General features: G+C 36.6%; 1 protein-coding gene across 2 annotated transcripts in view; it reads right to left on the bottom strand.

The window, feature by feature from the left end:
* The window catches only part of LOC150100547 (uncharacterized), a 237005-nt gene that overhangs the window by 49091 nt on the left and 164464 nt on the right, over positions 1-23450 (bottom strand). For both annotated transcript variants that reach the window (XM_090401662.1, XM_090401661.1), the window contains exon 6: positions 18918-19128. In XM_090401662.1, the coding sequence (XP_090257788.1) occupies positions 18918-19128 (211 nt within the window). The remainder of the gene's footprint in view (positions 1-18917; positions 19129-23450) is intronic.

The raw sequence follows: 23450 nt of genomic DNA, 5'->3' as shown, positions 1-23450 counted from the left end.
TTATTAAAATTCTTTATGAAAGAATGAATGATAGTATATACTTTTTCTTGTAAATATTTTCAAATTGTATAATAAACATTTACATATAATATTATTATTATTATCATCCAAAATAAATGCATAAAGGAGAATTCACAAAACACAAACTCAATTTATGAACGGGAATTTGGAAATTACTTTATTTACTAAACAATGTCTGTATTCATTAAAACACAAATACGTTATCAAAACTCCTGAACTGGGTATTTGAATAAACAATAAACTATGCACAATGCTTTTTGTGATCACTGATGATGGAAATGTAACATTGCCAAAATATATGAGGGCTGTTCGATAAATCCATGCAAAGTCTAAGAGATAGTGCCACCAGTACGTATCGAGGTTATTTTTAGTTGCTGGCAGCTGTTGTAGGATCACACACTAAGTTTCAGTCAGACAGATCTATTACTCTGTGTTTGGCGTTCATTTGAATCAATCAAGTACCGTGATTTGTGAAAAATGGATGACAAAGAATTTCGTGTAGTGATTAAACATTACTTTTTGAAAGGAAAATGGCCCAAGAAACCAAAGCTAAGCTTGATAAACATTATGGTGAGTCTACACCTTCGATTAGAATAGTTTATAAGTGGTTTAGTAACTTTCAAAGTGGCCATATGAGCACAAGTGACGCTGAACCTTCTGGATGCCCTGTTGAGGTCACTACTCCAGAAATTATTGAAAAAATCCATGATATGATGATGGATGATAGAAGAGTGAAGGTGCGTGAAACTGCTAAGGCTGTGAGCATCTCAAATGACCACGTACATAATATTTTACATGAACGTTTGCATATGAGAAACTATCCGCAAGATGGTTGCCATGTTTGCTCACACTGGATCAAAAGCGTCAAAGCGTGAACTGTTGCAAGGACAGCTTGAAGCTGTTTCAACGGAATCCAGAGGAAATTTTGCGTCATTTCGTAACAGTGGATGAAATATGGATTCATCACAACCAGCCTGAGACCAAGGAACAGTCGAAACAATGGGCTGCAAGTGGGGAATCTGCACCAAAGAAAGCGAAAACCATTCCTTCAGCAGGAAAGGTTATGGCCACCGTCTTCTGGGATGTTCGTGGCATAATCTTCATAGACTTCTTGGAAAAGAGCAAAACAATTACCGGAGTGTATTATGAGTCTTTGCTGGATCATTGAAATCATGAAATAAAGGAAAAACGACCCACTTGGCGAAAAAGAAGATTATTTTTCACCACGACAATGCACCCACTCACTCTTCTGCAATTGTGACTGCAAAATTGTTTGATTTAGGCTTCGCATCCCACCTACTCTCGAGATTTGGCTCCCTCAGACTACTATCTGTTTTCAAACATGAAAAAATGGCTGGCAGGAAAGAGATTTCGATCAAATTTTGAGGTGATTGCCGAAACAACTGCCTATTTTGAAGAGTTGGGCAAATCACAATATGGATGGGATCAAAAAACTCGAGCATCGTTGGACTAAGTGTATAGACCTTAAAGGAGACTGTGTTGAAAAAAAAAAAAAATTGTTTGTCCCAAAAAAATTGTTTTCTTTACTTTTGAACGGACTTATCGAACAACCCTCGTAAGAAAGTATTAATTAAAATTTTTATGATTAATATTTTAGTATGCATTGTTATTTCCTGAAAAATAATAGTTATGGGTAACCAACGTATAAGCCTATCTACCATAATCAAAAATGCCTCAGTATCCCATTAAATGCACAGCACGTTCCCTTTTGGTTATACAGGGTGTTCGGGATAAATTTGACAGTTTCGTAAGGAAAAAGAAAATCTTCTTTGTATCTATTAAATTTAATGAATTGACAAAAAAACATTACAGGCAGAGTTAATTACAATACTATCAACAAGATTTACTCAAAATAACCACCATTAGCATCGATCACAGCTTCAATTCTGCTTCGGAACCTCGAACAAGCTGATGCTACAGTCTCCCTGGGAAGGGCCGCAAAAACTGTTTTAATTTTATCCATTAACTGGGCTTTTGTATTACTGGAAGTGCGATTGGTGTCTTTTTCAACTGCGCCCCATACAAAATAATCCATGGGGTTAAGGTCTGGGGAGTTTGGAGGCCAAACATTTGGACTGGTGAAGTCGTAGAAATTTTCAGACAACCATTTTTGACTTTTCCCAGAGGTGTGGCAAGGGGCCGAATCCTGCTGCCATACATACGGCCTACCATTGGCTACCCTTGTTATCCAGGGCTTGACTATAGTTAGCAACTCCACGAACAAAGCCCGAATTCCAATGCCAGGGTTCTTCAACACCTGTTCCTGCAGATTTGCGAGGAATTCTGCTGTACGAACGCAATCAGATCGTCTGCTAGGGATCTTTCTTCTTGCTACATCCTCGTAGTCACCATTGCAAGTCTCTAGTTCATGCCTGATTGTTTTTACTGTATTCAGGGAGCATTGGGCAGCAGTCGTAATATCCTTATTTTGATGGCGGGCACGAATCATCATGATACAAGTTATTCTCTTCCATGATTCAGGTGGGTTCCAGCTATCCATCCTTTCTGACATCTTGTATATGAATGAAGAAGGGTCCAAACTTTTAAATGAAGAGAAGTGTGTGTTAATACATGTAACTTACGGAAAAATATAATTAATTATAAATATGTCAAATTTATCCCGAACACCCTGTATGTATTGCCATGAATTATGGGTAGGATAACTACACAGATCAATTTCAATTATGAGGGTTTCACATCAGTGGGCACTAGATCTGTGGAGATACTGAGAACTAATACAATACAAAAGTCATATTTTCCATCATAAATGAATGGTGTTTCACGATGTCATTAAAATATTCTGGATAAGAGATAACTGTGGTGATTTCTTTCAGTTAGTTATTAAGTAAATTATACTTCACAAGAAAAAAGTTGCAAGCAGATTATAACACATATTACAAAACCAAAATTGGTTTTAAAAGAGACAAAACTAGGAAGCATCCAGCATATCCAAGCAATATACTATGCTTCTCGTTCCTTTCCAAAGCTGTAAAATTTGTAATAATTCAGTAAAGAATAATTCTAAAAACAGTTTTATATACATACACACACATGAAGCCTTTTGGCTGGAGAGCGGATACGCTGACCACTTGGCCAACACCAGGCCGGCATAGGCATAAGCTATAGGGTTTGATGTCTATGCTGGCCTGGTTGGCCGAGTGGTCAGATACGCTGACCACTCGGCCAAAAGGCTGTGGGTTCGAATCCTGCCGTGGGCATGGATGTTTGTGATTGTCTGTGAAAACACTAGTGGTAATGATGGGCGGTAGATTGCGTTGGTGTAGATCAGTGGTTCTTAACCGGTGTTCCGCGGAAGGTAAATAGGTGTTCCGCAAGAAGTTCTGGAATTTGTCATTTTTAAATTAATTTGTCAGCACAAATCAATTTAATAATTGATAATTATTAATCAATAATTATCAATTATTGATTAATAATAAAAAATCAGCTAAATTACCAATTAATTATTAATTTATACATTACAAAATAACCAAGGTGTTCCGTGAAAATTTCAAGATTTGTGAGGTGTTCCGTAGGCAAAAAAAGTTTGAGAAACACTGATGTAGATGATTGTAGTTGCAGTTCGTTGTAGTTGTTGGAGACAGAGAGAGTTCTAGGGTCGGCACCCTCCCTCAATGAGTCTTTGGACTCCCTGGAAGTGTTAGGTAATAATAATAATAATATAGTGAGATTCAAACCTACAGCCTATTGGTTGGAAAATGATATGATTCTTATAATGGTTTTCAACATTCATTGACTGAAAATAGTGAAAAAAACTCCGTGCACTTTACTGTTTTGGAAAATCAGTTTTTCAAAATCATTCAAATGTCTCAGTTTTTAGTTTTATCTGAAAAAAACACTGAAAACAATATTTTATTTTTATGATCTGAATGTGAAATGCATTTTTGTATTGACAAAATGCAACAAGAATATTTATTTGTAAAATAAATAAATAATAATTTCAACTGTTCAGTATTCTCACTAAGTAATACTGTAATCCAGTTTCAGAAGTGCGTGCCTCTTCAGCAGATACACGCATATATCAATACTGTTACTTTATTTCTTTATATTGAAAATAGTGATATAATATGACATGATGTGATGTGATATATAATCTGAAGAAAGTAAAACTAGTACGAAATTAGACAAAGTGCCAATTTAGAATTCAAGTTGTGTGCATGGGGATGGAAGGGGGATTTAACCCAAATACCGTATTTTTCGATAGATAACACACGCGTTATCTATACAAAAAAGTCTAAATTCGTTAAAAATTAACATGAGCGGTATACATTTGAAAGGTATGAGAGGTAAATCAAATGTAATAACAAAACTAAGGTAGAAGTATTACTTAATATTTATTGAACATTACACTATTCAAATCCAAAAAATTCTTCATCAGACTCAATATTGAAAGAATCAATTGTGTTAAAAATTCCGTTTGGTATTTCTTCAGCTTCATAATCATTATCACTGGACACCACTGCATTCCCTTGTGCTTTAATGAAACCATTTCTAACACAGTTTTCACTTACAGCAGCCCAACTTTCTACAATCCACGTAACTATATCTTTATATGACGTTCTTTTCATCTGCCCTGTTTTGTTATATTCATAGATGCCATTCATCATGTGTAGGATTTTCTCTACGAAGTACTTCTGTCTTCCATGTCGACCACTGCTATTAGCAACACACGTGTTTTTAAAGAATTCCTCTGTTCTCTGACTGTACTTCCTAACTCTACCACTAGTTGGCACATGCGCATTATCTATACAGCAAAAGGAGTGATGAAAATGTTGGGGTGCGCATTATACATTAGGTGCGCGTTATCTATCGAAAAATACGGTACTTCAAAATTAACATACATTTTAAATCAATCTGTACATGTTTATGTTTTATGATACACTCAGACATTTCAAATTTCAATAATACAGTTTCCTGTGATTAAGCACTGGATATTATTAATGAAATGAGTATCCTACAGAAATCATCTACTACATTTTTAAGTTGAAGTTATGAAATACTATTGTATATAAATTTGTGATATTTTAAAAATCCACCTTAAAATCAAAAAGAAAATACAGTACTGCAATTTAACATCACTGTTCATACAAGCAGAGCAATATGTCTAAACTGGGCATAAGAACAAGAATATATATCTGTATAAGACTAAACATACAGACATATACACATTTATATATATCTATATAAATATACTAATTTTGCAAGATGATAAAAAATAAGTAAAGCTCAAATCATATTTATTTCAATGAATGTCATTTGATAATAGCAGATGGGGTAGCACTTTGAACACTTTGAGGGGGATGGTGCAGTACATCAGTAGAGTGGAAGTGATGGAGGCCATGAAGAGGATGAGGAATGGAAAATCGGTGGGCCTCGACAGGATTCCAGTGGAGGCATGGAAGGCACTGGAGGAAGAGGGAACTGACCTGCTGTAGACCTGTTCATGAAAGTTTGCCAACAGGAAAATATACCTGAGGAATGGAGGGAGAGTACTCTTGTCCCCATCTACAAGGGTAAAGGGGATGCACAAGACTGTAAAAATTACAGAGGAATAAAGTTGATGTCCCACACAATGAAAATCCTAGAAAGGGTTCTTGATGGAAGATTGAGGAAGGAGGTGGAGATTGCAAAGGAACAATTTGGCTTCATGCCTGGTAGATCAACAACAGATGCTATCTTTGGGTTACGGCAAATGATGGAAAAGTTTTGAGAGAAACAACGGGAGCTACATCTGGCATTTATTGATCTGGAGAAAGCATACGATAGAGTGCCAAGGCAAGAAGTCTGGAAGTGTCTGAGGGAGAAGAAGGTTCCGGAGAAATATGTCAGGTTGTTGCGGGAGATGTACAGAAATGTGAAGACAAGTCTTCGGACCTGTCTGGGACAGACAGAAAGTTTTCAAGTAACAGTTGGCTTGCATCAAGGGTCAGCATTAAGTCCGTTTCTGTTTAACATTGTGATGGAGGTGGAGAGAAGATGCGCCTTGGACAATGTTGTATGCAGATGACATCTTGCTGTGTGCAGATTCAAGAGAAGAAGTGGGAACTTAACTGGAAAGATGGAGAAAAGTAATGGAAGAGAGAGGTATGAGACTGAGCAGAAGTAAGACAGAGTATATGTGTTGCACAGTGGGCAGCGGCCAGGAGACAGATCTGGAGCCAGAAGGAAATGTCATCAGGAAGGTGAGGGTCTTTAGATACTTAGGTTCAACAGTGGAAGAAGATGGAGGAGCTGAGAAGGAAGTGGGATGCAGGATACAAGCAGGTTGGAGGAACTGGAGGGAGATGGCTGGAGTGTTATGCGATAAGAGGGTGCCAGCTATGATGTATTCTATAGAAACTGTGACCCTGAGGAAAAATAACATCAGCAGGATGGAAGTAGCAGAGATGAGAAATGCTTAGGTGGATGTGCGGTGTGACCAGAAAGGATCGTCTGAAAAATGACTATGTGAGGGGAACAGTGAAAGTTACGAACTTAGGAGTGAAGATACAGGAGGCAAGGTTGAGATGGTTTGGTCATGTGATGAGGAGGGAGGACAAATATGTGGGAAGAAGTGTCATGCAGATAGATGTGCAAGGAAGGAGGAAGCGTGGGCAGCCAAAGAAGAGATGGAGGGAGCTGGTAGAAGAGGACTTGAGGATGAAGAACTTGGATGTGGTGACAGCCCAAGACAGGAGGATGTGGAGGAGACTCATCATCAACAGTGACCCCACTTAAGTAGGAGAAGCTGCAGAAGAAGAAGAAGAAGACTATGAAATAGACTTTGCCAATGTCATCGACGATTTTGCTGACAGAAAAGCAAGCAAAATAACATTTTAGAATGTCGAAATTAAAGTTTTATTTCAAAAATAAACATAGTGTTTTAATTTATTTCCCTATATGTCGTTTTGACTCTTTATTGTAGTATTTTGTGTGTATTGAGAGGTGCGACAAACTCAGGGACCGTCCCAGGTGACAAAAGCCCTGCTACACCACTGGATAATAGTGTCTTAAAAAATATCTAAGAGTGAATTATGTTTGAGAAAACTAAAATAAACAGAATAAAAATAATTTCAGTCTGATGTCCAGTAAGAAAGTATCAGAATAACATTGTATATATATCCTTCCCCATTGCACTGATTTGAAAAATAAAAGACTGCACATATTTCAGTAACAAATTTACTGATAAGATTGATCTATGTCAGATTTCTGCAGCCGATATAACTCTCCCCACCCACACATACACAGACTTTCAAAGCAAAATTAATTTTTCTCTCTTGTGAACAAACAAAAAATAAATAATGCATAACAATAAGTTAAAATACTGAATGACACATTCAAATTTCTGATATATTTTAGATAATTTCTGATACAGGAAATTTCAAGTACAACAGCTTACTTTAAGTCACATGATCTCAAAGGTTTAACCTTTGTTATGATTAAAGTATAACTATAACTGTTATATGAGGGTGTGTTGAAAAGTTGTGATAATCCCCATGAAAGAATTGAGGTAGAACTATGTAACTTACAAATTATTCTACATATTCCCCACTAAGTGTTATACACTTGCTACAACACTGCTTTGCCATTTGCAATCCTCTGAGAAAAAAAGTCTTTCAGTTGTTGCACAAACCAGTCCTCAGCTGCAGATATGATTTCATCATCTGTGGTAAATTTTGTTCCTTTCGTGTGTTTCTTTAAATTTATGAATAGGAAATACTCAGATGGGGCCAGGTCTGGAATAGGATGGGTGAGGCAGACATCGAAAGACCAAGTTGTGTGTTGGGTTTCATGATGGGTGCCAACAGGCGCATTGTCTTGCAAAAGCAACAAGTCTGCTCAGTTTCGCGCAGCATTTTTCCTTCAGAGCTGTTAGATAAACTGTTGCTGTAACAGTTTCATTTTTTTTTTGAGGTTATTAGTATCTCAAAAGAGGGTTACACCATCCATATCCCAAAAGACAATGGCAAGAACCTTCTCTGCTGAATTTTGGGTTCGGAACTTACTTGGCTAGCCATGGAGAAAACTTGTGTCTCCATTCCATTGACTGTTGTTTGGTCTATGGGTCATAGTGATGAAGCCATGCTTCATCAACAGTCACAATATGAGACAAAATATTTGCACCTGATTTCTCAAAATGACCCAAAATCCATTGAGATGACAGCACACATTCTCTCTGTTGGTTGGCATTCAAATGTATCATTTATATAGTCTTATAATGTCTCAGTTATAGTTTGGGGGACAAGCTTCATTGAGAGCTTCTGCATGTCCAAATGTTGTCCAAATGATATCCAGGGAATGAGTTGGGATCATCCCAACTCATTCCCTGGATATCCCCAGAGTCTTTGCAATGCTTTTGGTTGGTATTTGTCTCAACAAGGATCATGGCATGCCCTACATCGATGTTTCAAGGTGTGATTACTGTGGAATGTCTTCCTGACCTGGAGGCATTTGTTGTCTCAGGATGCCCAGTTTTAAACTTGACTACCCATATGGCAACTGTTGAATATTCAGGGAAACAGTCCCATAATGCCTCACACAAAGTTTAGTGAATGTCAATTGCAGACTTTTCTTGCGGCATGAAAAAAGTTATGATGGTCTGCACATCTGTGTCTTCAAACCCTCTGACAGGTCTTCTTATATACATCCTAAAAGAAAAAGATCAAATTATTACAATTTGATGAAACATTGGAGTTAAAGGGTTTTAAGATATGGTCTTTCTTGTGGTTATATCAGTTGCTTTAATATCATTTTTATTCTAGGTGTTCATCAGAACTTTTCAGTCCCCCATAATAATTCTTTTTGTAGCTAATTCATTAATGGTTCTACTATTAATATGCTGACCCACTTAGTCAACCACTGGAAGGTGCTACCAAAACTTGACAACAGTAGCATGTCATTCAACTCATGGATGATATATAGTATAGAGAATAACACACTGTATGTAAAATGGACTTTGGATCCACTGGACCCATTTCTGGAACTATATATATTAAATGTCATGGCGGTCAACATGTTAAAAGATTAAAAGTCAAGTAGGGATGCTGCATTACAAAACCCAGACAGTCACTGGCTGTTTTTCGTTGAAAAGCTGTATGATAGTTCATATAGTTGATCCATTTCATCTGGTAGGGCAGCTAAATGTAATCAGTGACATTTAGTTACCTAATTATTTGCCTTTAATTTTAATTATATAGATATTTACTTATTTTCTGGAACTGACATGCCTTTTTTTGTGTGTGTGGAGAACCCATCCACAAGAGGCTGGTTAATCTATAGTATGATAGTACAGTGGATGGGCAATAAGGAGCGTGTTCACATTTGATTTGAAAAGCTGTGGACTGTATTCCTTGGGAAACACATGGTGGAAGAATGTTCCAGAAAGAAGCAGTGGAAGGGATAAACGAAGAAGTGAAGAAATTTGTTCTGTGGGTTTGGAGTTGAACTGTGGGGCATTTGGTTAGCTGCAGCAAATGTTTGCAAAGAGGGGAGGAGAAATTATTGATGCCAATTCTGGTGAACAGTGGCCAAAGAAGTATTTACAGAAGATGCAGGCTGCAGAGACTGAACACCTGTGCGAAAGTGAGTGGAATGTATTGGTGAGAGAGGGGTCGTCAACAAATCTAACTGCTCTTTTCTTATAGAATCCAGTATTTTCAGGGTGCTCTTAGAGGCACCACCCCATATGAGAGCAGTATTCAATGGTCAGTTGATTTGTGATTTGTATAGGGTTAAGAGCTGTTTTGGAGTTGAAGTAATGCCTTGAGTGAAAGTCTAATTTTTTGGATGCAGAGGTGGCAATATTTGTGATATGTTTGTGCTAAGAGACATTGAGGTTAGATTATTTAAATTAAGGGGATATTAAATCCCACATTATATGAGTGTGCCTTTTTGACAACTTGTATAGCAAAGTATATAAGTTCTCTTTGCTATAACCTCAGTATTATCTAGGTCTACCTACTCACTGATGAGACCTCAATAAAGGTCGAAACCGGTCTGGGTAGTGGCCTTCCACCACAATGTATAATATCATACATCTTCTAGGAGATGTGTTTTACATTATGGGAAATACTAAAAATAGTGATCAGAAAACTTTACCCACCTTTGCTACGAGTTGCCCAAGTGTTGAATTATGTGCTTTAGCTTACGCTACAATCCGCCGAAACTTTTATAGTTTGCTATATTCAGCATGAAACTCTTTGATTCCTATCTTTGAGTTTCTTATTCAGCTTTGAAATAATGTGGGATTTAATATCCCCTTAATTTAAATAATGTTACATCGCTGAAGTGAAGCCTATTGGCTCTTTATTTAAGTAATTGAGGTTAGAGTTATTTCGAGAATGTGAATCTTATCTTGAATAGAGATTTGAGTATTGTCAAGGGTAAGATTGGAAGAACAGGGTTCTTTTTTTTGTGAGAAATAATGCATAGCTGTGTTTTGCTGGCATTGAAGTTGATGGTGTTATCCAAACTCCATTGATGAATGTTTTGAAGATTGGAATTTAAGGTAGTAGAGATTAGCATTCTGGTTGTGGTGATTTGTGCTTTGCAGGGTTTGTCAAATGAAAAGGAGTGGAATGTGCTGTCATCAGCAAAACTGTGTACTGGACTGGCAGTCAGCTGGAGTAGATCGTTTATATATAGAAGGAAGAGAGTGGACAAGAGAGAACAGAGCCTTGTGGGACCCAGCATTAGTTGTATAGATAGAAGATAACAAGCCATCCACCATCACTTGCAGTAAGCATCTAGGCAGAAAGCTGGCTAACCAATTGCAGAAGTCAGTGGGCAGACCAAATGATGGATTTTCTTAAGGTTATTCTTACAATCACACTGACTTAAATTGGTTAATATTTGTTAATAAATTTTTCAATTCAAAATGAATTAGAATGAAACTGGTTGTTAACCAGTTTTCATTCTAATTCATTTAGTACTTAGTAATTCAATTTTCTGTCAATATATTTTGGTTTCAGTATTAGACTTGCATCAAGCACACTAGAAATTGGAATATAATGATGTTGCATATCAGATAAAAGAATTTATTTGCTATCAGAGAGTTTGGGAAACATCTAAAATTTGATTGAGGAGGCCCAAAGGTAAAGTATTCTGATAATCCTACCAAAAAAAAAAAAAGTTATAAACATATGGCAAGATGATGAGTTAAGATTTAGATATATCTGGATGTTCTGCTATAAAGATCAAGGAAGATACATTTTATCCATTTTAAACTTCCAATAAGCAGGATGATGGTCTGCCTCACACCAACAGATGATAATATTTCTAAATACCATTATGCAGTCATTTGACTTAGAAGTTGTTGAAACATACAATTAAAGACATAAAAGAATAGAAAATATCCATATGCCCTGTTGTTCATGGTTCCTTCCATAAAATGGTGGTAGAGCTCTGCAATAAAATTAATGTAAAGAAAATAAAACAGCTGTTATAGCTTAGAGAATGCTTTTGGCTTTGGCATAATATGAAGAATCAACCGACCAAAAGAATGCTTTTTTAGGATTTGAATAAGTATGTTTCACAGTGCTTTGCTTTTCATAAAGAACATTTTTGGATTTAAACAACAAAAGTGAATTCAGAATATAATTTCTTTAAACTGAATGTTCTGTGAACTGAAATATAAAATCTGATTAAAAGAGAAAGATGGTCATTTCAAACAAGGAAACATTCAGTGACTGATGTTGGAGGTTTAATGAAGTACTGACAGCACTAAGAAAGGATTAAAAACTGTTGAATGCTTCCAATATTTCAACTCAGTCACTGAGACATCTTCAGGGATTATAATTAACACTTGTAACACAAACACACAAAAGCAACACAATACTAAATGAAACACGTGGCTATGACTCAAAAGTGCTATCTAGGTGGTGAAACCCCCCCCCCCCCCTCTAAGGGCAATTCTGTAGGAAGCCTAGGATTTAATTTGGGACCTCTGACAATTAATGTTTCCCAAATTTTGGGAAGTTTCTTGGAACCATGTTTGTTTAAATATGGTTGATTTCTGAGTGCCACTGGAGATTCCAAAAACGGTGTTTCTTATTAAAATTTACTGTGATAAAGCATGGTGATTTTCTTCCAGATCTGAAATCTCCATGTTCCATCACAGTACAATATTTGCAATCATTATCACAAAATTATAATGATCTCAAAAAGAGAACTGCGAGGATTAGAACCACCTTTTTTAAAAATGGATACAATAAAAAGAAAACTGATAACATATTTGATGAAAAGATAACACAATCAAAAGAAAAACGATTTCAGCAAAGCTACATCTATCCCCTAGATCAGTGGTCGGCAAACTGTGGCTCTTTGGGTATGTACATGTGGCTCTGAAGTAAAATTGAAAAAGAAAATAAAACTATCATAGTTTCATTTACAAAATTTTTAAAGGATTTTATTCTCATAATGGTGACTAATTAGGATTAGGTTTTAGGGTGCCTCGACATCTGAGGTCATTTGCAGAGCAACAAAGTGACTAATAAGTGAGCGCATGGGCGCCCTCTACTGGGCAAGGCAACGTTGGCAATGGCGAAATGTGAAAGCGGAGTCCATGTCGCTTTGCTGTTTCTGCAACTTAATATTCTCTTTTGGCTGGGTACATCCAGAAACTGCATTAAGGTGATAAAAGCAACCTGGCAATTACTATTATTATAAAGGCAATTATAATAATATATATATAATTTTAAATAAATATATATATATATATATATATATATATATAATATTGGTTTTATTATATTTAGACACGTTGATGGTGGCGATTTACCGCACCGTGTTTTATTTCACGTGCAACTGTTACAATAAAACGTGTTACTGGAGAGATTCGTTTTTATTATATTTTCAACTTATTGTCATTTATTATTTTGAATAAATATAATGTATTTATATAACATGTTAAATAAAATATATTGTTTAGGGTGCTTTTCAACATGGCTATGGAGAAAAAAACTAAGAAAAACAACAGATGAGCATCGTGACACTGAATGGACTGAATCTTTTGCGTTTATCTCGAACTCAGATGGCCTTCCAACCTGTCTTATTTGGCAAGAAAAACTGGTGCACAACAAAAAGTCAAATTTGGAGAGATACTTCATGACAAAACATGCCACATTTGCCAGAATATTGACAAAAGAAAGAGAACAGCTGAAGAACTTCAGAAAAATGTTGAAAAATCAAGTTCTGTATTTATTTATTGGAGAGAGTCTACCAATGATGTTAATATTGCAAGCTTCATAGTGAGTCAAGAGATCGCTAAGAGAGGAAAACCATTCACAGATGGTGAATACATCTGTGAATGGTTGTTTTGTGAATAAACAAAACAACATAAAATGCTGTTTTGTTAATGCGCCTGAAGAACTTTTTTGGGATTTCAAAAACAAAGCAGAGATTTTAAATAAAATTAAAAACATACCGTTATCTGCCAAAACAGTAGCAGATAGGACAGTTATAATGTCCTCAAATGACCAACCAACAAGTCTAAGACGTTAAATTAGCTTCAGCTTTATCAATTGCGGTAGATGAGTCTTGCGACATCAAGGACACAGCCCAAGTTTCCCTTTTTGTGGGGGGGGGGGGGTATGTATCATCTGAGGGTCTGAGATAAGAACTTCTGGGATTATTGCCACTCAAAGGCCAAACGCGTGGAGAGGACATAGCAAATGCTGTCCTTGAATGCATGGAAAAAAATCATATCCCACTCAATAAAATTGTGTCAATTGCAACCGATGGTGCAAAAAGTATGATGAGAGTGAAAAAGGGTTTTGTTTCAATTTTAAAAGGAAAAATTAATCATGAAGTGATTACTTTCCATTGTATACTCCACCAGGAGGCACTTTGTGTATAAACATTTACAGAAGAAATTGGTAAAATTATGGAATTGGTAATTAAGATTACCAACACCATTATAGCAAGGGGACTTAACCATTGACAATTTAAAGAGTTGCTAAGCGAAATGGAGAGTGAGTATTTAGATCTTCTCCAGTACAACAGGGTTCAATGGCTTTCAGAGGCAACATGTTAAAGTGTTTTGCATCTTTTATGGTGGACATTACATCAGAACTGAATTAGCTCAATCGTAAATTACAAGGCAAGGGAAATACTGCTTTTTCAATGCTTAATATATAACAAGTTATAATTAATATTATAACTTGTTATATATTACTATAAATTTACTATAATGTTACTTTAAATTTTCCTTATTTGTAAAAATATATTTATGGCTCTCGAATAATTTTTAAATTGTTGTGAGGGACAGGTTTGGCTCTTCTGTCTCGAAAGTTTGCTGATCCCTGCTCTAGATTAAAGAAATATCAGAAAAAGGAAGTTGAAATCTAAAGAAATATAACATAAAAGCTATCTTAAACCTCCTACAAAACTAAAACATTTATTAAGTAAATTTCCCCATCACATCCAGAAATATACCAAGTTAAATGTGTGTGTGTAAACTTCCATACACTAGTGAAACTGGATGCACAGATTAACATGAAAAAAAAAAAAAAAAAAAAATCATATTCACCTAATCCATCACAGTAAAAGAGGTCTTTTACTGTGACCGCTCATGTATGGAATTAATATAAAAAAATCTCTGGTTTCAACCTTTACTGAGGTAAAAAAAGAAAAATAAATAAATAAAGGGGTGTTCGCCATAGGTGTAGAGAAGTTAGTATAGGAATGAAAAAGAGCTTGATAGTATTAGAAGAAAAAAACGACGGATGGATAGTTGGAAGGGAGGGAGGGAGAAAGTCCTTAGCTCTTTTATATCATCATGTAGTCAAAGGCTTTTATTCGCCCCCCCCCCCAGTCTCATGCAGTTGGACAACCAAAAGATCAACTGAAACTAAAATCTGGAGATGACTCGTACCACCAAGTGGTTAGTCTTATCTAAGTTAACTGCCTTGAATTGGCCTTCTCTGCCTGAGGTTGCTCTTCATCCTTACAGTTGACCATAAGACCGCAGTGAACTAAGAGGGTGGAGCCTTTTAAAACCTCTCATAATTAAAATAAACAGAATTTTGTATCCCTCAGGTGACTATTGCATAACGTGAGAGGTCTACACCACCTAGCCAAAAACTTGGTATCTCTTAGAATGCTTCTTTCTAAGTACAAAAATCTTTAGACTGAACAATAAAGCATTTGTGTCATATTACTGGTTTTCAAATCCACAATTTTTCTTGACTTTCATAAATCATATTTTAAATCATTAATTATAAAAATCAAAATTCTCTTCCCATGCTGACAAGTGTGTGTGTGAGTGTGGAGGGGTATTGCATAGAACAGAACCTGTTCTGCTGTAAGTAATGGAATGGCCAACACATAATCAGTTCCAAATATGCAGGAACTGTAGAATGTATGTTCTACTGCTTCCAATCTGCAAAAGACGTCACCGATTGGATCTTCAATGTAAAAGCATTTGATGCCATTTACTGGAAGGCGACCATATGCAATTCGACAAGCAAAATCCATCCTTTAGGGTATCCTTGGATTGTTTTTCTTCAGCAAGTTATTAAACAAAGTGTTATTGTTGGTACCTAACTATGGAAGTAACTAACAGAAGAAGTTAAAGATTTCCTTATACCAAATTTTATTGTTATTAATGGAAAGAATATCAGCACCCAAATGCTGTGCAGTCTTAGAGTTAAGCAGATAATGCTGTAGTATTCAGGAATAAATTTATTCATGGACAATTATAATTATTTATTCCAAACAGTGGGAGATGAAACCTAGGTAGTACTGGAGAAGGTCTGCAATATTTTATGGAATTCTGAAGCTCTATTGCTTAAATAGCAGAATTTTAACAGCCTAAAGTCTCCAGACTTCTTTGATAGTTGAAGAAATTCCTTTTAAACTTCAAGGTATTGGTTGAACCAAAAAAATTGCACAAGTTTGCTATATAATTGTTTTTCTTCAGCTTCTGTAATCTTGAGTGTACCAGCCAATGTAACTCTATGAGACAGAATGCTTCTGGATCAGATTTGGAATTGTGCATGACACTAAACCACAGACCTTGGGCAACTTGCTACTCTGTCACATCCATAAACAATAAACACAATATAATATAACCTTAACTCACAAACATCAGAGAATTTAGTTTGAGAGGTTAATGTTAGTTTACAATGGCCCATTCCATGGCTTTTTATCTTGGTCATGATATAGGGTTATTGATAAAATTAGAAGGGTTAATCTGGAACATGTTTGTAGTATTCTGTTTGATTATCAGTCATCTTGGGAACCACTTACATCTAATACAGAAATGTCATGATCAAATAAAACTCTAACTCAAATCATCAAGTGTTTACTATCTAGATATATTCATCAAGTATCACTGAGTCAGAGTAATATTAGGGAGAACAATCACTTCAAAATATGTAATAACATGAGCATTGAAATGCTCCCCTTCCCAAGGCATTATCTGAAAAATTCATAACAAGGAAAACTCTCTCTCCCTCTCCCTCTCTCTTCTTGCAAACCTGGAGATTTTATGGCATTGGTTCTAAAGATTTATCTGCATATCAACCTCATGCTGGATTATGGTTGGTAAAGTTCAACATTTATTACTTACTATTATAATAACGGAATTAACTCACGTAAATTATTCTTTATTCGTAGAATTTTCGCCCGAGTATCACAGGCATCATCAGTACAGGTACAAAGCGCCACCGAAGAAGCTAAGGTTAAATTTCCTAATAATTTCCTAAACAAACAGTAAGTGAGGAAGAAGCAGGAAGCTATTATTTCTCCTAAAGTCCTGATGATGCCCCCTAGCGGGCAATGTTAGTATTCTTTGGTGATTGGGCTGAAGGTCTTCTGATGTAGTTTCCCAAATTTGAGGCAGCCTCATGCAGCCAAATTTGTTGAGGTTTGGATTGTTTCTTAGGGCTGAAGCTGATTCCATGAAAAGCCTTTCATATTTGTATTTACAATGGTGTATTATCATGGCTTTCTTCCACCGTATTCTATGGTAGGTATCTGGCACATGGTCAGCAAGACCAGAGTGACTGTATTGGTGAAATTGGATGTAGTCCTTGTGTCCTGAAATTCTGATATTTGCTGTCCTGCCTGTTTGGCCAAAGTAGGACAGCTTACAGCTGCAAGGGAAATGGTATACACCAGGTAGGTCTCTAGTAGAGCGGATAAGGTATGTCAATTTTTTATATGGTCTGTAACAAGAAGTTAGGTCATGTTTTTTTAGGATTTTTGTAATTTTTTCCGAGGTGCATCGGATATAGGGTATGGTGACGGATTTAGAGTAATCCTTGTTGTAATGGGGTGGAGGGGGGGGGTTGTGGTTTACTGGTTTCAATATTTTTGGGATTTTTTTTGGGGGGGGGGGGAGTAGCCATTGGCTGAGAAAGTGTTGAGAATGTCGTTTAGTTCTGTGGTTAGGGCATTGTCATTTGAACAGATAAGTTTAGCCCTGTTGTGTAGTGTCTTAATGACTCCATATTGTTGTGAGGAGGGGTTGTGGGACTGTTGGTGAATGTATCTGCCTGTATGGGTGGGTTTTCTATAGACTGAGAAAACCAAGGTTTCATCAGGCTGGCGGGTGACTAGTGTGTCTAAGAAAGGAAGGCAGTTGTTTTTTTCTTCTTCTTCCAGGGTGAATTTGATTCTGGGGTTTTGGTTGTTTAAGTGTGTTAGGAAGGAGAGGAGTGCATCGGAGCCATGTGGCCAAATAGCAAACACATCATCAACATAGTGAAGCCAAATAGTTGGTTTTTGGGTTTTTGTGGGGCAGAGTTTAAGGCTTTCTCTTCAAAAGTCTCCATATAAAAGTTGGCCGAGGGTGGGGAGAGTGGAGAACCCATGGTTATCCCCTCTATTTGTTTGTAGAATTTTCCTTGCCAAACAAAAGAGCCTGAGTTCATTGTGAACTGAAATCGGGAGGAAATTTAGCTTGGATTAGCTCTAAGGATTCTTTGAGTGGGACATTTGAATAAGGGACATGTGAATAAGGAATCTCATCTTTATTCACAAATGTCCTAGGATTACTCTAAATCCATCACTATACCCTATATCCGAGGTACCTCGAAAAAAATTACAAAAATCCTAAAAAAACATGACCTAACTTCTTGTTACAGACCATATAAAAAATTGGCATCCTTTATCCGCTCTACTAAAGACCCCCCCTCCTAGACCTACCAGGTCCCTTGCAGCTGTAAGCTGTCCTACTTTGGTCAAACAGGCAGGACAGCAAATATCAGAATTTCAGAACACAAGGACTACATCCAGTTTCACCAATACAGTCACTCTGGTCTTGCTGACCATGCGCTGGATACCTGCCATAGAATACGGTGGAAAAAAGCCACAATAATACACTGTTGTAAATACAAATATGAAAGGCTTTTCATGGAATCAGCTTCAGCCCAATCGCCCAAGAATACCAACATTACCCGCTAGGGGACACCATCAGGACTTTAGGAGAAATAATAGCTTCCTGCTTCTTCCTCACTTACTGTTTGTTGTGCCTATGTGCACGTGTCTTGTTCTTAAGTTTCTTGACAATCTCAACGTGACGTTGCCGAAATATTGAAGCATATTAAAATTTATTTTAATGCATATCCTAGTTGACATTGTAATTTCCTTAACTTATTTAGTAAAAAATAAAAAATAAAAAAAAAATAAAAAATAAATATTATAATAGTAAGTAATATGTCTACTCAAGGTATTTCCTTACAGAAACTTCAACATTTATCTGAAATTCTAGTTTCTTTTACACACATGAACACAAAGTTGCAAATTTACGAGTAACCAGATCATCCATGTTGCTAAAAAATTTTAATCACTAATATTAATCACAAGTCAAATGATGAAGTCTGAATGTAAAATCATGCCTTAATGTTAACTTCAGCTTATAACTCAATACTTACTACTGTTGAGCCAACAACTTGAGGTAGAGTAAGAGTGCCTGCACCCTCTGGCATATAACCTAGTTGTGCATAAGGAGTATGAAATGTGGCAGTGTCACTAGCTATAACAATATCACTGTATGTAAGCAGAGTGACCCCGAAGCCCACAGCGCAACCACCTACAGCTGCAACAAGAGGCTTGCGGAAGGATGCTAAGGCTTCGGTTAATTCCCTGACAATTAAAAATGAAACAATTTAATTACCTTTAAAAAATGTATTTTAGATGTGTTTTAGTAATAAACTTTGATAATATAAGAATATTTTATAAGTATAATAAGTATAAAACAATGTGAAGTTAAACCATTATTTTTCATTATTTACAGTTCATATGGAATTCCAACTTCCTGAATAGGAGAACAAGCACAGACATTTTCAATTAGATCATATTAATACTAAATCAGACCTTCACGTTTAGGTATCCCTAATTCTGGAGTACCCAGAATTAGGGAAACTGTACCCTTGAACACATACTCCTCTCCACTTATGCATAAATACCTCTCACTAACTTCACATCTTATCAGCAGTTTTGCTGATAGCACTGTAAATTAAAGATACCAAGAAATTCCATTATCCAAGTGTAATGCACTTGGATAATGGAATTGCATCTGAAGTATTTTCAGGACTGGGGCAACTCGTATATAGAAGCTAATGACTTCACATTACTTGCCTTAGTATCCCATAATGCAAAGCACATATCCTTACGTGTATGTATAATGCATTATGAGAAGGGTCACTACCGGACTGGTTTCCCTTTGTTTAAGTGCGGGGATACCATTCCAAAAACTCATAAAATCCCCTGGATCACCCAATAATGAACGACCTGCAGGATCAGAATGTCAGAAACGCTCATTTGTTCATCTAGAAGGGTAATAGCAACAGCCAAGCCTCACTTAAAACTTCACGGGCTACAGCATTGCCATTCATCACCCAAGCTTCCAACCGGTTCTGACCTTTATTGAAGTCTTGTCAGTGGCAGGCAGACCCAATGCTATGCATTAAGAGAAGAGTCACTACCCAGACTGGTTTTGATCTTCATTTCGGCCATGTCAGTGGGAGCTAAACCCAGAGGTGATATGAAGGTTAAAGTAATGCCAAAGTCATAATTTCTTATATGAGTAGCCAAAAGGTGTCACACCTTATTATTAAAATACTCTGGATTAGAGATAGATGTTGGAAGTTTTTCCACTTGGTTATATTATAAATTAAAGATACCAAGAAATTATATACTTGGTTTAATCCTTTATCCACATGTAAACAAACAAAGTTTGGCCTGAAGTATTTTCAGGTGCAACTTGTATATAGAAGCTAATGACTTCACATCATCATCATCATCAAATTCCTGCCATGTACCCTCAAGGGCTGTACAGTACTGCATCAAAAATTTACAACATTACTAACTTCCTATCTACAATTTTCCTCCAAATCAGTCTGTTACCTGTCTGGACTCAAACATTATCAGATCTTATATTTCTATTTCTATTGGGGGTGCTTAAGGGTCAAAGCTGTATAACTGAGAGGAGACCTCCACATAGCCTTTAAAGGAATGCGGAGAACCGACCAGGGCTTCTGACCTAATGTCCAATCCTCACCTTCTCGTGATGCACCCTGTTGGGTATCTACTTGGATACTGAACGGACGAGGACGGGCTGGCAATTTGGGATTTAGCCGACCAAATTGTATTCTTATTGGTTAAACCAAAATATAGAATGATGGTACAACATGACAAAATTTCATGCCGGCTGGGGCGTCGCCCGGTTAAACAAGGCCCCCGTTGTTTTCGCCAGGGAACCAGGGCGAACAGCGAAACGTCAGCTACTGGAACAAATCTGAAAATAAACCCCAACTCAACATCACCAGAGTTAAAGATCGGTACTATCAACGTACGAAGCCTGAATAGCAAAGAAATGGAGCTAGCTGAGGAATTGGATAAGTAACAGATTGACATAATACGGGTGACTGAAACAAAAAAGACCAAAACTGGTGAGATCTTTCTGAGCAATAAATACAAAATGTTATATTCAAGCAATGACAATCAAGGAAAAGAAGGAGTAGCCATAGTAATCAACACAAAATACAAGGCTAATCTTCTTGAATGGCAGTCAGTCTCAAGTAGAGTAATGTGGGCAAATATGAGAAACGGGGAACTGGACAATGAGACTTATTTGTGCCTATGGTCCCATAGAAGGTTCTACTAAGGTAGAAGTGGAGGAATTTTTTGAGGCTTTAGAAAAAGCAACTGACACAATGAAAAATGAAAAGTTGGTCCTTGTTGGGGATCTAAATAGCAGAGTAGGAAATGATTTTGAGACATACAAAAATATTTTGGGAAAATTTGGAGAAAAGAGCAAAGCTAATAATAATGGCAAATATCTGTTGGATTTCTGCTCAGGACATGGACTGGTTATTACTAACACCATGTTCCAACATAAAAATGTGCACAAATTCACATGGAGAGAAGAGGCTAGGAATAAGAAAAGTCTTATTCACTGTGTTATTGTTGATAGTGATGTTTTCTCTCTGGTGCATGACACCAGAGTGTACAGAGGATTTGAAATTGGAAGTGATCACTATTTAGTCTTGAGTAGAATAAAATTGAATTTCATATTGAAAAGAATAACGTAAAAAAGTTTTAAAGCGAATAAAAGTTGAGCAGCTCTTAGATGTGAACTGTAGACTAAAATACACAAAAATTATTGAAGAAAAAATAAAAGAGTTTGAGAACAGGAATCAAGCCTTGGAGATTCAGTGGCAAACTCTGAAGAAAACATTGATTGATTCTGCCAGAGAGGCATGTGGTGAGGTTATCTGTAAGGATAAAAAAATCAAAACTCCCTGGTGGACACAGGAAGTTAAAGAGGCAGTGAAGGAAAAGAAGAAAGCATACCAAAAGTTCCTGTCAAATAAGTCAGCTTGTGCTCTTAGAGAATATAGAGACAAATGCAAGAATGCTAAACACTGTGTAAAACTAGCTAAACAAAAGTCATGGGAGGACTTTGGCAAGAATATAGAAAATAAACATCAGGAAGGTGACAAAATATTCTGGAGGTTGTTGAAGAAGCTTAAGAATGGAGGAAAGAGTGCTGTAAAAGGAGTTAGAGATGATAAAGGTGACATGAAAATGGGAGAAAAAGATATCCTTCAAGTATGGAGTAATTACTTCGAAAAACTGCTAAATGAAACAAGCAGTGATGACAGCACAGTGGTAAAAAAACACTGACCAGGCATGCAGGCAGGAATACATATCCATACTAGAAGTAGAAAAAGCCATCAAAGGCTTGAAATGTGGAAAGGCAGCAGGAGTAGATGATATTCGACCAGAAATGCTGAAGTATGGTGGTATAAGCGTCTTACAGTGGCTGCACTGCATAGTTCAGAAAGCCTGGACAGAGGGACGAATTCCCAATGATTGGAGTAGAGCTCTCATAGTACCCATATATAAAAAGGGAAATAAAACTGTATGTGAGAATTACAGAGGTATTTCTCTACTGAGTGTTCCTGGCAAGATCTATGCAAGTATACTTGAGAAACGGTTGAGAAGAATTGTGGAAGAAAAGCTTGGTGAAGAACAAGCTGGATTCAGGCCAAATAGAGGCTGTCAGGATCAGATCTTCACTTTACGACAAATAGTCGGAAAGCATGGGAATATAACAAAGATCTGTATTTAAGTTTTGTCGATCTGGAAAAGGCATATGACAAGGTGCCAAGAGAGAAGCTATTCAATACGCTGCATTTATATGGTGTCAATGGGGCATTATATCAAGCAATACTTAGTCTTTATTTGAGTTGTAAGTCAGCAGTTAGAATTGAAGGAAGTACAGGAAGATGGTTTAATGTTAAATCTGGTGGAGACAAGGATGTACATTATCCCCTCTGTTATTCATTATCTATATGGATCACATTATGAAGGAATGTGGTATTAAACATGATATCAAAATTGGAGATGTTAATGTCAGCTCTTTGCTTTATGGGGATGATGTTATACTTCTAAATAAATCTGCTACAAGTCTGCAAGATTCTCTGACTAAATTGAATAGCAGTTGTAATAGATATGGTATGTAGGTCAGCAATAAAAAGACAAAGACAATGAAAATAGGCAGAATCATTGAAAATGTCAACTGTGTTGTGAATGGAGAACCTGTGGAACAAGTAAAACATATTTTAGCTATTTAGGCACGATTTTTACTGAAGATGGTAAATTAAATATAGAAATAGACAACAGAATCAGCAAAGCTGGTATGGTGGGAAGTCAATTGAATAAATTCATATGGAATAAGAGAGAAATTAGTCAGAACACAAAATTAGCTATATACAAGACAGTGTTCAAACCAGTTTTAACTTATGGATCTGAGAGCTGGATCAGAAGTAAAACACTTGACCAAAGACTAGAGACCACAGATATGAGAGTCCTGAGAAAGATTATAGGCGTGAACAGATGGCATCAATGGCAATATCATATTAAAAACGAGGATGTTAGGAAAATACTTAACATTGTCA

This window comes from Typopeltis vanoorti, chromosome 12, assembly GCF_054136105.1.
Source record: "Typopeltis vanoorti isolate ZY-2024b chromosome 12, IOZ_Tvanoo_1.0, whole genome shotgun sequence".
Taxonomy (NCBI): domain Eukaryota; kingdom Metazoa; phylum Arthropoda; class Arachnida; order Uropygi; family Thelyphonidae; genus Typopeltis; species Typopeltis vanoorti.
The sequence above is the reverse complement of the archived record's forward strand: the minus strand, read 5'-3'. Positions and strand labels throughout refer to the sequence as shown.